This window comes from Petaurus breviceps, unplaced genomic scaffold, assembly GCF_028583685.1.
Source record: "Petaurus breviceps papuanus isolate PSGF00001 unplaced genomic scaffold, PetGlider_PUasm1.0 98, whole genome shotgun sequence".
Taxonomy (NCBI): domain Eukaryota; kingdom Metazoa; phylum Chordata; class Mammalia; order Diprotodontia; family Petauridae; genus Petaurus; species Petaurus breviceps.
In genome coordinates this window covers 52,259,393-52,276,958 of record NW_027187460.1, presented here as the reverse complement: position 1 = coordinate 52,276,958, position 17,566 = coordinate 52,259,393, and the positions used below count along the sequence as shown (strand labels likewise).

Sequence of the window (17,566 nt, the reverse complement as noted above, 5' to 3'; positions counted from 1 at the left end):
CGGTAAAAACAGGCATGGTTAAAAGGGACAAAATAGGGAAACTACATTCTGTTCAAAAATCCCATAGATGATAAATTGCACCGAATGGCATAGCATCAAAATATTTAAAGGCAAAATTATAGTGAAAATGAGAAAACAAGATTATAAAATCTGAGAAAGCAAAATCTATTTAAAAATGTAAAGAAGTCAAGGACTGAATATATTTTAGAAAAGTTAGATATGATGGATCTCTTAATTACTGAATGAGAAGAAAAAGGAATACAGTTCAGCAGCTTTACAAAAACTGTTCATGAACTAGGACATAAAAATCTCACACACATATAAAGAGATATTAAACATATACTTCACTAACTACAACACAATAAGAATTAAATTAAGGGCCTTTGAAGAAAGAATTAAAATTAATTGGGGACTAAAAATTTATCCCTAAAGAACTGGTGATTCAAAAAACACATATTAGGAAGGATAATTTCCAAGAAAATGACAATGTTTTCATATGCAACCAAAGCAGTTCTTGAGGGGAAATAGATCTAATTCTAAACACCTTGATCAACAAAAGAAAGAACTGATAAATTGGGCGTACAACTAAAAACTAGAAATGCAACAAATTTAAAACTCTACCCACCCCAAAACATTTTCTGAAAATCTCAGAAGAGCTTAACCAAATTACATCAAATCCATTTAACTTTTAAATAAATGTAAGAATTGTTTTTTTAAATAAACTAATGAAATAAAAAATTAGCTAATTTTTTAAGAGAGGAAAACCAAATTGTAAATGTCAAAAATAAAAAAGAATTCACAACAAATGAAAATAAAAAGCTATTAGAAACCATGTTGCTCAACTATAGGCCAATAATAATTTTGACAGTTAGCATTAAAAAGCACTTAAAGATCTGCAAAACACTCTGCAAATACTATCTCATTTGATGACGAAAGTAAAAAGAAATGTATGAGTAGTTTTTAAAATATAGGTTAAATAGTATCTATCAAAAATCCAGAGCCAATATTATATATGATAGATAGTAGAGACTTTTCACAATAAAACCAGGTGCAAAGTAAGAATGTCTACTATCATTTCTATTATTTGATATAGGTATAAAAATGTTATAGCAATAAAACAAAGAAAATAAATGGACAGAATAAGCATAGGTAATGAGAAAATAAGAGTGTTGCTTTTTGGAAATTATATGATGGTACAGAAAACCTTAAAGATTAAATTGAAAGTTGAAACAATAACTTCAGTAAAGTTAGATATAAAAATTAGACCCCAGAACTTATAAGAGTCAATAGATAAGATTGCTGAGCAGTCAGTGAAAGATCAAGGAGAAGTCCCACAAGACTGGAAATCAACAAATGTCCCATTTTTCACAAAAAGAGAAAAGAACAGAAAATGTCAACTACTGGCCAGTGAATATGACTTCAATGTCTAGAAAAATGCTAAAATGTATTATTAAAGAGGTGGTTAATGAACTCCTAGAAAAAGTGAACCAGGATAACTTCATGAACACCATTTCCTTTTGTCTTTTGACAAGATCATCAAACTGTTAGATCAGAAGAAAGCTACACATATGTCTGCGCTGCTAAAATCTGGGTAAAGTCTCCCTTACTCTTCTTATGGACAAGATGAAGAGATATAAGCCAAGTGGCAGTCTAGTTAGGTCGATTTGGAACTAGCTGAATGGCCATATCCAAAAAAGAGGAGTCATTAATAGTTGGAGGTTGACTCTCAAAGTTGTCAGTCATTAAGTTCTTAGGTATTAGCCTATAGCCCTGTGTGGTGAACATTTTTATCAATGACAAGTATAAATTTATAAATGGTATATTTATAACACTTGTATATCACATGAAGCTGGGAATTTTAACACACTGGATAACAGAGTCAATATCCAAAAATTTCTCCAAAAGGTTAAAACATTCAAATCTAATCAGATAAATTAAATAACTATAAATATAAAACTGTATTATGGGTTTGAAAAGTAAGTTCACAAGTACGACATGAAAGATGCACAACTAGACAGCAGTACATCAGAAAAATATATGGGACTTTAAATGAACAGAAGTTCAATATGAGCCAACTCTGTGTTATGGCAGGTTAAAAAAATAATAATAATACAATTTTAGGCTACGTTAAGACATGGACCAGTGGTGTTATAGACCCACTATACTCTACCCTGGTTAGGCTACATTTGTAATAACTGTATCCATTTCTGGGCATTGCATTTTAGAAAGGCTGGAAGGTAATTGTGATGGTGAAAAACATCAACATTATACCATGGGAGAACTGGTTGAAAAAACTAGGGTTTTTTTTGTTTTTTTTTTTTACCTTGGAGAGGAGAAAAGTTAAAGACAACACAAGAGTTGTCTTCAAGTATCTGGAGGGTCATCATGTAGAAGCTGGATCAGATTGTTTTGTTTAGAGGCAGATGGATGTAAAGTCAAGCTCAAGCAGCTTTCTGGAGGACTGCTGCTATGAACAGCTTTAAGATACTGATCAAACAGTATAGTGAACTCTCTATTTATTCAACAGTAAACTAAAGCAAAACATTCACAGAAACCAAAGTACAGCATTCACAATGTTATAACATAGCAAGTTATCACTAAAGTGGCCACACAGTTTTTATCAAAGTGGCCACATAGTTTTAAACAAGACATCATTCAGTAAGTCCTTAACTTACTCATCCTTAAGGAGGAAGCATCCTTAAGGGACACAAAGTACAAAGGTCAAAGTTCTCCACCCCTAGGTCACATTTTCTTAATCTCTCAGTAAAAATGTCTTCTTTCTTCTTGACTGGAGATTAGTTTCCAATCATCCTTAACTCAATCATCCTTAAGAGGTACAAGGTACAGAGTACAAAGTTCTCCCACCCCTAGGCCACAGTAAATCATGATCTTCTCACTCAGCACCAAGTACCCAAGGAGAGGTCTTTTCATCTTGACTCAAGGCTGGCTCTCAGATTCCATGGTGCCTCTTCCATGGTCTCAGCTTTTGCCTGAATTTACCCAACTGTCACCTGGATTCGAAGGTAGGCAGCTCTCAGCTCCTCAACCAGCTCCTCATCCAGTTCTTCATCCAGTTCTTCATCCAGTTCCCATTCCATATTGAAATTCACAGTGTCCAGTCCACCTCAAGTCCTTCATAGTTTCTGTTTCTGGGAAGATAAAGCTTAACAAAGCCAAAATAACATTCCTACACATTGCCAGCACCATCATCAACTCACTTTTTGCCTGTGAAATCAACACAGACCCACAAAATCTGAGAACTCAACACAAATTATCAGTATAGTCCCAGGACCTCTGAAACCCTCCTCCAGGACTTCTGTAAACAGACAACAAGAAAATCCTCTTTCAGGGCTTCCAGTAAGGGCCCAGGGCCTCTGTATGAAGTGTTACAAACACAAATCAACACAGAACAGACAGAGTGCCGGGATACCACGAGTTTTCTCCTTCTCAATCCCACCACCACAAGTGTTCCCTTCTCAGTTCTGCTCTCTCCCAGCTTGTGTTCAACTTTTTATCTGATCATTAGTTCCTCCCTGCTCCACCCACTTTTATGTCCTTTCTGTTCCTGTTTTTGGCAAGTTCCTCCCACTGTGGGTTCACAGGTTCTGTTTCTTAACAAAGACTTGACATAATGATGGGCAAAGCTCAAAAGAAACTTGAACTGAAACAAGGTGCTGAATAGTTAAATAGCTGAAATAAGGTGGCAAGTACTTCTTTGCTTGCCATTACAATGGCAGAACTAGAAGCAAACACAAAACCCAAAACAACAAAAATCTAATCCCTTCTTATTGGAATACAACTATCATTCCTCCCCATTCCCATTACCAAATCATCTCTTCCCCACCCTAAATGCCCTGATTCCTTCCTTCTCCTAAGGCATGATCCCAAGGCCTCTCAGCACCATCATTATCCTATATCAAGGTCTTTCTTAAATGGTCACACTAACCCAGATATAGTCTAACTAACATATATCCATATAAGAATCAGGCTTCTATCTTCCTTGATTTTCTTTTTGTTCAGAAAAAGTAAAATATCCCTTTCTTGTCTCTAGCATAAAAATACTAATATCAATATTCTTGATTCTGTAGACAAGACTAAGCCTATCTACTTTATAACTAATCTGCAGTGATCTGCTATTGTTTCCATCTTCTCCACGTCCATACAAATCATGGATGCTTAAAGTAATTAAGATTCCAAAAAAATGCTATATCTGCAGTTAAGGCCCAAAACAATTAAGTAGTAGAATTAAAGAAACATAAGCATTCAAATGAGATGTCTAATTTCTCATTTGATTTTAACTAATCAAGAGATACTTTTAGGCATGGTTATTACAATAAATTTTCCAGTAATGCAAAGGACTTTTCCCTCTTTAAGTCTCTCAGTCTTTCACATATGTAAAACTTACAGAACTTCATAAAATCTGAAGAATTTTTTAAAAATCAAATTAATCCTCCATTCTAGAAAGGATACCTATGATCAATGAAGTCAAATTACTTCCTGCATAACCAAGCATATCACAAAAAAGAACATGAATGAAATAGGACATGGCTCTGCAGATCACCCTATATTGCCTGTGACATCTGTCTTAAATGTGCAATTCTCCAAAAATGACTATTAAGCTTTAAAGTATTTTTATAAAGAACAACAGAAACCTCGAGTGTCTTCACCAGACAAGTCTAGCTAGAGAGCCACCTCCAGCATCCCATACTGCCCAATTCAATGATTTATCTTATATATCAAGATAAATTGTTTACTTTAGCAAATTTAGCTTAACTTTTGTACTGCTTTATACTCCATCCTTTTTAGTCCCCATATTCCTCTTGCAGATCCTTTTACCTGAGAACTTAGTAGTACTAGGATACCCCCCACACACTCACTCTCTCTCTCTCTCTCTCTCTCTCTCTCTCACACACACACACACACACACACACACACACACACACACACTTCACAAAGGTATGTAAAGAAGCATTTACTAATGACCCAATGTGTTACTTAACCCTGGATTGTTCTGTTTTTTTTAGAGGGGAGCCAGGGTTGCAGAAGAGTGGAGGTCTAGCCCTTTGATTTTATTGGTGCAAGAACTCCTATGGTGAAAACTTCTGATACAGATCAGCCTCTGTTCTGCAATTTGGAGCCTTAGAGAGATTTTCCTGGGGACACAGAAGCTAAATGACCCATCCACAATCACACAGCTAATGTAAGTCAGTGATAGATTTTGAACTCAGGTCTTCCTTACTGTACTGCCTTTTAACAATGATTTGAATGAAAGTTTTTTATCTTTCACAACATGACTAAGATGGAAATATGTTTAATATGATTGTACATGTATGGCCTATATCAAACTGTATGCCATCTTGGGGAAGGGATATTGAAAGGAGGGAGAAAATTTTAGAACTCAAAATCTTATAAAAGTGAATGCTGAAAACAATAAATAAATGAATGAATGAATAATGAAAGTTTTAGCCCAAAAGAATATGTTTCTAATAGTTATTTCAATAACCACCAGGCTGGTGACAAAAAGGCCACCTTTGCAGCAAACCTCAAATCACCATCATACTAAATCTCAACTCCACTCATACCTGAGAGATGGCCAACCCTGCCTATAGAAATCTGGTATTCCTACAACATCCAGTAGTTCTCACTTTCCCAAAAGGATGAATAAACCTAGTGAGTTTAAATTATGATTCAAGTTAGCAAAAACTCAAATTATATGCAAACTCTTTAAAATTCAGCTATAAATCCGGCCTCAGACACTTAACACAAAAACTAGCGCTGTGACCTAGGGCAAGTCACTTAACCCCAATTGCCCTGCCTTCCCCCTCCAAAAACGCAAAAACCAAAAAAAAAAAAAAATTCAGCTATAAAATAAGGTATGCCTATACTAATTTCTGTTTACTTGAAATTCTTACAGAATCTACAAGAAGTTGAGGCCCAGAGAGATGGACCGCCCACAATTACACAGGTAACAAATGGCAAAGCCAAGACTTGAACTCAGGTCTTCTGACTCCAGATCCAGGCTTCTCCACTGTGCCACAATACCATCACAGTGGTCATCTACTGCTTCTCACAAACATTTTACACAATATTACCAGAAAATGATTTTGATTCTTCATTTGTCCTCCAAAACATCAAAGTATGCTATATGAGCCTTCATGACAAGAGCATAGTCCAGGGATAAGAGAAGGGAAAATATCTCAAGCTTCTAAAGTAGGCTATTCCCTTGTGATTTAAGGGGAAATAGCACCTCAGGTTTCTACAAAGGTACATCAGAGAAGACCCTAAGGGAGCCAGTGAGGTCTCATATTTTTTCACACAAATAAGTATATTTTTTTTTTTCAGAGAGTGTATAGAACTATAGCAGAAAGGAAGAATTGGGTAGGCTAAATATTCTGTTGTCCCTCTGATAACCTGATTAGGGCAAAAGAAGGGGAGTTGTGGGGAAGAGGGGAACAGAGCAGCAGCCACAAGTTTTAAGAGTTTCACAGAACATGGATGAAAATAAGCGTAAGAAAAGGATGTCAAGTGTGCCCTCTATTGGTCCTGGTTCTTCAGTCTAAGTTGATTATAATGTTCAAATTCTACCAAACAAAAGGGTGAGAGGCCAAGGAAGTCCTGATGCAGAACTGTGCAGAGGCAATATGAACTTTCAGTAAAGGAACTTAGCTAGGATTTAGGAGAGCTGTCTTCTAGCGCTTTCAAAAATTAACTATTTGAGATTCAGAAAGTTTTGTCATTGCTCTATACTTGGTTTCTTCATCTTTAAAAAAAATGGAATTAGGAATTTATGCACTGCCCCATTTACTGGTTCACTGCAAGGATAGAAATGCCAACAGACATATATATATATATATATATATATGTATATGTGTATACATATATATATATAAATTTTTTTTTTTTGCTTTTCGGAGCGGCAATTGGGGTTAAGTGACTTACCCAAAGTCACAAGATTAATTAAGTGTTAAGTGTCTGAGGCCAAATTTAAACTCAGGTCCTCCTGACTCCAGGGCTGGTACTCTATTCACTGAGCCACCTAGCCACCCCCTCAACGGATAAATTTTAACCAAACCCTTTATATCTTCTAATGTACAGCTTTTAACCTTTTCAAAGTATTTTGGTAATCTGTGTCTTTGAAGAAATAATCCTGAGATGATTTTGTTACAACAATAGATGCTGCTCCCAAGTTATCATGTTAAGTATGCATGGTAGAAAACTACCTTTTAAAAGGAGACAAATTCTACACAACATGTAACAAACAGAGTGCCTTTTGTTCCTCTAAATAGGTTTTCTAAAAGGGTGATGTATGAACAGAATGACACATGCTCTGATTTTTTCTTTTTCTTATCACCTGTTGAGGCAGTATAGTACAGTGAAAATATCCCAAGTACAGGACTCCTGGATTGTTTTAGGCCTGACTCTTCACAGTGCAAGTTGTTTGCCTTGGGCTATTTTCTTAGTAACTTCATTGCTGCCTGGTACAGAAACCATGCCCCTACCCTCCTTTTCCACTTATGGAACCACAATCCAATTAATACTACCATTCCATCTGGAAAGGATGTATCAATCTACTTCAATTAGACTATACCCACTAATGTAGTAACTTTCCAAACCAAAATATCCCACCCAGGCACCATTTCCTTTTTTGTGTTGTGTTTATTAGGATATAAAGTTTTTGAGAGCAGAGCCTGTCTGTCCTCCTTCATCTTCACTTTTACTTTCAACCAATCAGTGAACATTTATTAAGTGCCTACTATGTGACAGGTGCTTTGCTAAGCCCTGAGGGTACAAAAAGAGGTAGTCCCTGCCCTCAAGGAGTTTACAATCTAATGGGGAAAATAACAAGCAAACAAATATATGCAAAGCAAGATACATGAGGTACAAATAAATCCTTAGCAGAGGGAAGGCACTTGTATTAAGAGAGCTTGAGGAAGATTTCCAGGTAAAGACAGCATTTCAGTGGAAGCCAGGGAGGTCAGTAGTTAGAGCTGAAGAGGGCGAGCATTCCGGGTATAGGAGATGGCCAAACAAAATGCCCAGAGTGGAGAGATGGGGTGACTTTTGTTTTCATGTCCCCAGTGCTCAGCACCGGCCTTTGCACATAGTAAGCCCATTAAAAGTTGCTTTTTCTATTGATTCCAACCCCTCTGAGTCTCCATTTCCTTACCTACAATTGAAATGGTACTTAAAATTCCTACTTCACAGGATTGTCATGAGCAATGTGTTTTTTTAAGCCCAAAGGGCTACTAAATATATGCTTTTACTAAAAATCACTACATTCCATAAGCAGAATATACCCACCCCAAAGCTCTAGAAAAGTTTCTAGACAATTCCCTTCATTATAAATTAAACATTAAGTGACATTTTGACTACTTTCTAAAAAGCCACTGGACAGTTATGGTGATTTGGTAACATTCTCTTGCATTTGTAATTATATGTGCTATGTACACATTCTCACAACACCTTACTTGTGCATTAACTCTTCTTAGTAGATGTCCCAGGTATGTAAAAAAGAATGTTACACATGCAGCCCTCCCCACAACCAAAAAAAGGACAAAGGAATTTAAATTAGTCCTAAATTAGAAAAGACTCATCATTGCAAGCTTCACAAATAATCTTACTCTGTGAAAGAATTAAAAAAAAATTCAAGAGGTTACAGGAAACACCATAAATATTGGGCCCCTTAAAATTATTACAAACACCAGAAGGAGGTCTGTGGAAGTTCTAGGAACTAAATAATAATAGCTAGCATTTAACTTTCAAGCATCCAGAGTACTTTGCAATTATTTCATTTTATCCTCATAACAATCCTAGGAGGTAAGTGCTATGATTATCCCCATTCTACTAATGAACACACTGAGATGGGAAGAGTTTAGTGGACTTGCCTGGGGTCACAAAATTAATAAGCATCTAAGGAAGGATTTGAAATCAAATTTTCCCAACTCCACGTTCAGTGCTCTCCATTATGCCACATAGCTCCCTTGAATTAGTAAATTTCTCTAGGCCTGAAGAATTAATCAACAAAATTGAATTAAGCCCTAAGGCACTAATTTCATGGTTACTCTAAGACTTGGTATAAGCCAACTGTACTCAAGGAGAGGCATTATTAAGTATAAAATAGTTCAATATACTCAGTTTCTCTTATATTCCTGGTTAAGTCATGATTCACTGTCCCTAACCATTTAAATAAGTCTATGGGTGTATAAAATCCCAAAAATCTCTTGTTAAAAGAAAATTTTATCATACATAAGTTGAAATCAATAACACACAATGTAATATATTCAATTTAATTGCTTTAGCACGTTTTTGGTTGTTGCTTGGCTTTATGATTTCAGAGTTGTATGCCGGAATACTGATTTGCAATTTTAGATTTAATATATCCTTATCAAAGGCAAAATTCAAGCCCACAGACTTTCCTGATGCCTCATACTAATTCCCTGTTCACTATGCCACACTGTTTCTCAAATATTCCATAGAGAATTTTAAAAGATGCACCAGGAAAAACAAAAACAAAAAACACCTTGTTGTAAAGAAGCGCAATCATAGAAAGAATATCAACAGACCCAGGGGTCTAGTACCAGCTCTGCTCCTGACTTTCTATGTGACCTTGGTGAAGTCATGTGTTGTTGCTGGACTGTAATTTCCTCATCTGTATGGTTTTATGTGAGTACAAGTATGTAAAGTAGTCTACAAGTGTATCTCAAAAACCCAGGGCAACCCTAACATCCTAGGATCTATTGCTTGATAGAAGAGCAATGCCTTGGGGGAGCTTTGGAACACTCACCCTAGGGCTATGCTGTGCTGTCTTGCTTGGTAAGACTTATCTCAATGGCCCCAACCCAACCATGTTGCTGTACCCCAGACATTTTCCAGACCAGCCACAAATATATACCTATCACTCTTCCATCCTCCCACCCACTTTCCACTTCTTACTCTGGTGGATCAAGTGAACAAATCAATCCTATCAGTTTCCACAAAAATGTATAAGAACCTACTATCCTGTTGTTCAACTCATCATCCCTATAATTTCTCTCACCAAAATACCCTTCCCTGCATAATTCTAGGTAGGTTACTTAATGTGTCTAAATCTCGGGAAACCCAAAGAATCTAGGTTACAGAGAGTCAAGATTTTCAACTCTCACACAGAGGAAAGTCCAAGTTCTTTATAAAATGACATATAAGACTATTAGTATGAAGAGGCCTTGCACTAATGTGTACTGCCACCTTTTCCCACCCTGACAGATGATTTTAGTGAGCAATAGGGAGTGGAGAGGGAAAAAACAGAAGTTAACTGGTGACCAGCCTTTGGTTACAAGTGTCTAAGTATTTAACTAGGCTGAACCTGAGACAATAGCTGAATAATCTGTAGCTAGGCCCAAGTACCAAGTTCCCAAGTACCAAGAACCTGAAGCCTGGTAACATCTATTTTTTTTTTAAAGTAATTGGGGTTAAGTAACTTGCCCAAGGTTATGAGGCCAGTTATTTTATATGAGTGCTAAGTATCTGAGGCCAGAATCAATCCCAGGTCCTCCCGACTCCGGGTTGGTGCTCTTACTCACTTCACCACCTAGCCACCCCCTGGTAGCATCTTCTGGAATTTGCATTCTGAGTAAATCTTTTCTCGATCAAGCCCAACCTTACATCATGGTAAGATATCAGTTGTGCAAAAATGGTAGGAAATATTGTAGGCCCAAATGTCCATAATTAGATTCCAAGAGTCTAGCAGAAAAGAGAGAGAAAAAGTCTAGCTTGGAAAAGATCTACATGTTCTTCCTCCCTGACAAAAATAAATGATAACTTTATTAATTTATATCTCTATCATTATTTTAGTGATAAAAAATGAGAAATACTTCCAAATTACTGGAAGGGACAGAGATTGCAAGGGTTTGTCAGTGTCTGATAAGCACTGAGTATGAGAGAAGGGATAAAAAAAAATTAGTCATTTACCCTTCTTATGTGAGGAGCCAAAAATATTTAAGACACATTTTCTGGAACTTCCATGCATAATATGAATACTAAAGTTCACTAAAAGGTCATATAGTCTTAACATTTTTACAAGAAAGAATATAGTTTTAATCAAGTATCATTCATTAAATTAATATTTACAACATATTAATCAACTCTATAGGATCCTGAGTCCTTAGAGATAAAGACAAATTCAACTTAAGAGGCTCCTCAAGGGGTTTCCTATTAGGAGATTACAATGTACCCCCAGAAACACATTGGAGAATGTAATGAGCATGAATGCTAAAGAGTATGAAGTGCTAGGAGATCAGATGTGATAAGAATTGGTTCCAGCTGGAACAATATGAGAGCAGCTGAAGCATAATGAAACCATAAAGATGGGCATGTATTGATACAATCTCCCCAATATTTAGTTCTTAATTATCAGTAAAAGGATAGTAAAAAGAAATTAAAAGCCACAAATGACACCTTCATTTCTGCCCCAAATGCTTACCACATCTCTTTGCAAATGTTGCTAACAAGTAGCTAAATTATTATGGTTCGTGGGCTATTTATCATTCTAGAGATGGACAAGTACCTTAAGGTCGAACAACAGTCAGTCTAAAGGCAATCAGCTGGGAAAAGACAAGCCATGGTATGGTGGGTAATAATTAGATTACATAAAATCAAGAGGATTTGATGAGGATCACTGAGAGATGTCATCTCTAACTATGGACTTTATTAAGTGCCATGCTGTGCTCCAGATATATTTTAAAGGCAAATAAATAAGCCTAAATTAAACATAGCTCTTAGGTAAGAAGGTTACCTATCCTAAATTATTTCCCAAATCCAGTAGCCAAGTAAGGTGTTGCTCTGAGTGTGTCAACTCCCTGACCTTCCTGAAATGGTGAAATATATGCCAGACATACTCACTGACTTACAACTGGAGAGAATGTGGTCCATAAAAAGCATGTCTGTGCTGCAAAAGTTATCACATGAACTTTTCTGAAACATTTTGTAACTCAGAAAAGCAAGCATACAAAACCTTTTCACTTAAATGTAGGTTAATAAGTTCCATGTGCACTCTTATAGCTTGAAAGAATACCATGAGGAATAAACTATTATCACGAGTACCTATAAAAACAAATATCTTCAAATCTCTCCTTCAATTAAAAATGAAAAAAAAACCCAACAAATTAATGTTGCTATATAATGGAGGTTTATGGCAGATATATTTCATTTTTCCAGCCTCTGTTGCCAGAAAAACCACCATGCAATTTGTGATAAACACTTCAATTTCTTGGAAAAGCCAAATATAATATTATGAAAATGGGAAGAGGGTAGTGGGGCAAAAGTAGGATGTAGGAAAGGATATAGCAGGAAAACACTTGTCATACCACTAACCCCACCATTAGACCACTAGAAGTATGAATAATGCATTTCAGAATCTTCCTTCTCATAAAAGTGTTTTATTAAAAAGTTATTGTAAACTTTTGTTTAAAGTGCTACTAGGAACAAGTCAAGGAGTTACAAAATTGAGTGGTGCTTTATAAATGACAAAAGGTGTGAGGCTACTTTTAACAATGCTATGATTAGTCTACTGACCTTTCAACTATTCAACTTGAAATATGGTTTATAGTAATTCCTGAAAGTAAACAAATCAAATGATCCAATTTACTATACCAGTAAACCTTTGGTATTAGGAGCAAAACAAAAATCACCCCTATTATGTGTAATAGTAGCTTAAAACAAATGACCATTCTGCCAAGAAAAAGCAGGAAGAGGGGGGAGAAAGTGGCTGCAATATAGACAAAACCTTAGTTGTCAATAGACTTCTCAAAGTTAGCCTATTCCACATACACATAAACAGACACTCATTGTGGTTATTTATATGTAGCTGATTAGAGAGACAACTAAGACTATAAATTACACAGAAGGTGCTGAAGGTGTTGACCTACATCGGTAAAAGGAATTTCCCCACCTGGGAATTCCCTGTGCCAATGAAATCATAGATCCAATCCTTATCCTTATCCTATAGCTGATTAATAGTATGAACTGCTACATTTATAATTAATAACAAACCAAATGAAGTTATCCAGATCATATTCATTTCATGCAATTTCCAGAGCTAATCCGATAGAAAGATTGGTGGGTGACCCACTTAAAATATATATACATATATATATATATATATATTTATATGTATTATACTATATATATGTGTGTATTTGCTTATGGGTCTTTGCCACCCTCCCTAGAGCACAAAGATCTTTCCAAAAAGAAAGAAAAGGCTGGCATTCCTTTATGTATCTTTAAGCTAAAATTTAAAATTAAACACAGAGTTAAATGATAGATTTGCTTTCTATTCCAGACTGGATGCAATTGATTTTAACTGACTAAATTATCTGATCTCTGCCAAGAATTTTATTTCATTAAGAAAATGATATTATGGAGCATCTGAGATCATAGAGCAGACTAAACAGAATGCCAGAGAAGTTCTGAGTGCACCCCACAGTGAAGGTTTGATTATTTGCAGATGGAATATGTAGGGAGAAAAAAAATCTAAATAGGAGGAAAATTCTATGATATGATTCTGTGAATTGTACTCTCCAACTTTCATATCACTTCTGCCTTTGTGATTAGTAGAGCATAAATTTAAGTCATTAGGTGATATTTGCTATCCTGATTTTTTTTTTTTAAAGGAAAGAAATAATCACCTTTCTGCCTTGGAGGAAATATTAAGCTACCACCTACCCTAGACAAGGAAAAAAAAGGAAACATTGATACCACAATAGATTCTAGTATGTCAACTGTCAACACTGACATTATTTGGCTAGTCCTCAAATACTCACCAAGAAACTAATTTAAATCAATCTCCTTTGGGAAAGCCAATTGTTCACTATACACAACAATTGGTCCAAGATCAATCAGTAGACATGAGATCAATTAAAACCAGCTTAAGTTTTTGAAGAGGGATAATTCACACAACTTGAGTTAAATCTCTATTCATTTCAATACTCCCACAATGCAACCCTTAAGCTTCATTTGTAAAGCAGAAACATTACTACTATCACCCTACACTGTCTAGCCAGCACTTTAAGTAGTTCCACATTTAATTAAAGACACAGTATATCCTTTGTTGGCATAGATAGTGTGGTCACTTTTAAGACTGCAGTCATTTTAGCCAAAAACTTGGCATTTTGGAAAGCCATCTGTTAGAGAAAATATAAAAACTAAATCATTGTTGAGGTAAAAAAAAATTGCTATCCTAAAATTTGCATGTGCTTGAAAGCAACAGTCCCTGCACATTTGAATTTCATGAAGACTAAAGAGTAGTTTGGCAAAATTACTACCATACACTTTGGATCAGCTTTTCCAAATGCCATCACTTAAGCATATCTTAGATAGCTGAGACACCAAACTATATTCTATACTAAGATGGGGGGCAGGAAATAAGGTTTTGCTTCAGATACCTAAATTAAAACATAAAAACTACAGAAAATAAATTTATTTATCTAAAGTGCAGTATCATTTTTGTCCACATGAGTGCTGTAATGATATACACCACTGAACCCAATCTAATGTACCAAAGCTTGGTAGGGTGTTGTTACCAGTTTCTGACTACTCAAATACAATGAAATAGCATATTTGATATTTTGTGCTGCTTTGAAATTATCAAAAGATGTCAATTAGTGAGACAATTTACTCAGTGAAAAATATTTGGAGGAAAAAAATTTAAGTAGTAAGTTTTGCAATGAGGGTCTGTCAAAACTGCAGTAACACCACTACAGATAATAGTCACAGAAGATAACATGCCAGTTTTTATTATGAAAGCCCCCTTAAGCCTGAGTTCTATATGACCAGCACTGTTCCCTGATACAGCTTTCCTGAAGTATAATGCCAACTTTTATTTTACCAGTGCTCTTAAATACTACTTTTTTTGAGGGGGGGGAGAGGAGAAAAGTGCTTACAAGTTAAATGTATAACTCTCTCCCCTCCCTCCAAAACGACTATTTTCTAATTTTCAAAAATCCTACCTTAACGTTACCAGGTTGACAAGGAGTTATCATTAAAGAGGCCATGTGTAGGATGTGAAACATAAAACCGAATTTTTAAAAATCATTCCAGACAAGAGTTAGAAGGCCACCAAGCCTTTAGACAATCGCCCACAGGTGGAAATTGCTTAACGACATCCTGAGCAAGGTTCAAAAAGTCCAAGGAGATAAGGCCGCCCCAAAATCTGGATGTAAGAGGCTTGAATCCCAACTGAGTTATAAACAAATCACATCACAGGTTGGGCGAGATGTTTATATCCCGGGAAAATCAAGACCTATTAACCCAGAAGCATCAGCCCCAAGATGCTTGTTGCCTGTGTGTAAGTGCTGAGTTAACTGGACAAAGACAGCTCTCTCCGGGAGCCTGCAAAGTACGTTTGAGGATCCACACAATCTCCATTGCTTCCCAAGCAGAAGGCAATCGAGACCACCGGGACCTGAAGCCTCATCTCACCCTCCCAGGTCCTAGTGCTTCAGGATTAAGGGCAGTCACAGCACCTCCTGATGAAACCACCAGCCTCCTTCCCAAGCGCAGAAAGCACCCCAGTGATTTCCACAAAATTAATCAACTGTTTTCCCCTGCATTCAGAGAATACAATTTGGTGAAGGAAGCATTAAATACTAGGGCTGAGAGAGGGGAAGAGGAATTGGTGAAATTGGAGAACCTTAGTGAAAAAGAAAACTTAGTGGGGCTAGCTTTATAATAGAACTCTAACGTGCCTTCTGACATAGGAAGATGAAGGGACGACAATTCTGGTTATGATATTTCATTTGTGAGCGCAATTGGGGAGCTTTCCCAGGGGTCACTATTGTACTAGCAAAGTTACACCAGGTCTCTATTCGAATTCTAAACCTTTGACCCCTACGCTAACAAGTCCGAGAAGGATTTCTTTCTGGGCCTTCTAACCTGTTCCTGCTTCCCGTGATTTAAATGGGTTATGATCCTTTCGCTTCCCGGGACCCAAGAGTGCTCCCTAACAGCTTGCCACCGTATTGGATGCCTGCGTGTTGCACACCTGGTGGAGTGACCCGCCCCAGAAAGCAGCTCATCAGGTCTTCAGGCAAAAAAGAAAAATGCAAACCTTACAGAATAAGACTGGGAAGGAGAACCGGTAAGTCGGCGGAAAGGATGGGTGCCCAGATTCAGGGAAAGGTATAAATCCGTTTATTCGACTTGCGCAAAAAATGGGCTCACTTTTCTTTCTCAGAGCCGCGCTTCAATAATAAAAGCTGGGGGACAAGGGTAGTTGCGCCACTTTGCCCAGACAGGGAAGAGCAATGCAACCGCCCCCTCCCCGAGCGGGGGTGGGGTTTAAGGAGAGCCAGTGTTGGCCGTCTGAGGACCAAGAAGCCTGAGTATGGTTGGGGGTGAATAATACCTCCCCACCAGAGCGCACGTCCCTCTGCCTCCTCCCACACGACACAACACATCCCTCCTCTGGGCAATACTGACCTCGCTTACTGCGTCTCCAGCGGTTGGCTTGGCAGTGTCCGTAATCCATGCAGTTCAGGATGATCAGGGCAAAGGAGAAGAGGCGAAACTGCATCTGGGCGGTTGGGTTGGGGGGAGACACTCCTCTCAAAGTCGGAGAACAGGAGGGGTCATCAGCGGGGCCCGGCACCACTGGAGAGGCTGGGGTAGAGACAGTGAATCGTTGCTAGCCAGTGGGAAGGGGTTCCAAGAGTCAGGCAAGCGCTGCTACAGAGCGGAGTCACAAGCCCTAACGTCCAGCAGCATCTCCGTCCTGGGAATCTGCGAGATTAGGAGGCAAGAAAGGGTGGTTTTTGGCAAGGGAAGAGGAGCAAAGGAAGGGGATGGGAGGTAAGGCAGAGAGACAGAGAGGCGTCTGCACATTTGAATCAACCAACCATTCTCGTCAAGGGGGGAGCACCAAGGTTGATCAATTTTCTTTTATTAGGATGAAACACAGAGCAGAGCAGGAGAGTTTACTAAGTTAAGGAACAGTTCTAGCTTAACACAACTGAGCCTCCGGAGTTGACTTAAATCAGAGCGCGCAACAACTTCAATGAGAACATGATTGCAATCAAGGGAATCAATCATTGGAAATCTCTGCGGAGCAGACGTCCTAGAAAAAGCGTGAGGAGAAAAAGAAACGCTCCTTTGGGAATGGGAAGGGAGGATAGGCAATGAGGAGCGCCTACATTCCTATCCAACCCTTCCACCCTGTACCCCTTTTAAGTTCAAAGCCCACCCCAGAGGGGAGGGAGTCACAGCGCTCCGGCAGAGAACAACTTACCTTCACAGAGGACTTAGCAGCACGAGGGTTCTCAGGCATAATGCTGCATCCCGGTGTCAGGCAGGGCAGCCTGCTCAAAAACACGTGGGCTGAAGGGGGAAAAAAAAAAAGTTTGCTAGACTCCGGTGCGCTGGGAGAGCCTGGCAGGCTAGGCAGTAAGAGCCGCTAAATCAATCCTGCCTCTCCAGCGGGCGAACCGGCGTACAGCTCCTCTCTGCGCGAACTGGGCTCTCAGAAGGGAATGAAGCGGCGAGGCATGTGCGGCTGCGTCCCCAGCCACGGCCGCTACGTCCCAGCCAATGCCCCCCA

General features: G+C 38.0%; 1 protein-coding gene across 1 annotated transcript in view; it reads right to left on the bottom strand.

Annotated features, from left to right (window-relative positions):
* RSPO2 (R-spondin 2) overlaps window positions 1–16,943 on the bottom strand; it is a 246,551-nt gene extending 229,608 nt beyond the window's left edge. Inside the window, exon 1 of the mRNA XM_069081346.1 lies at window positions 16,453–16,943. Coding sequence (XP_068937447.1) covers window positions 16,453–16,546 — 94 coding nt within the window. The 5' untranslated portion in view covers window positions 16,547–16,943. The remainder of the gene's footprint in view (window positions 1–16,452) is intronic.
* Between the last annotated feature and the right edge of the window lie 623 nt (window positions 16,944–17,566).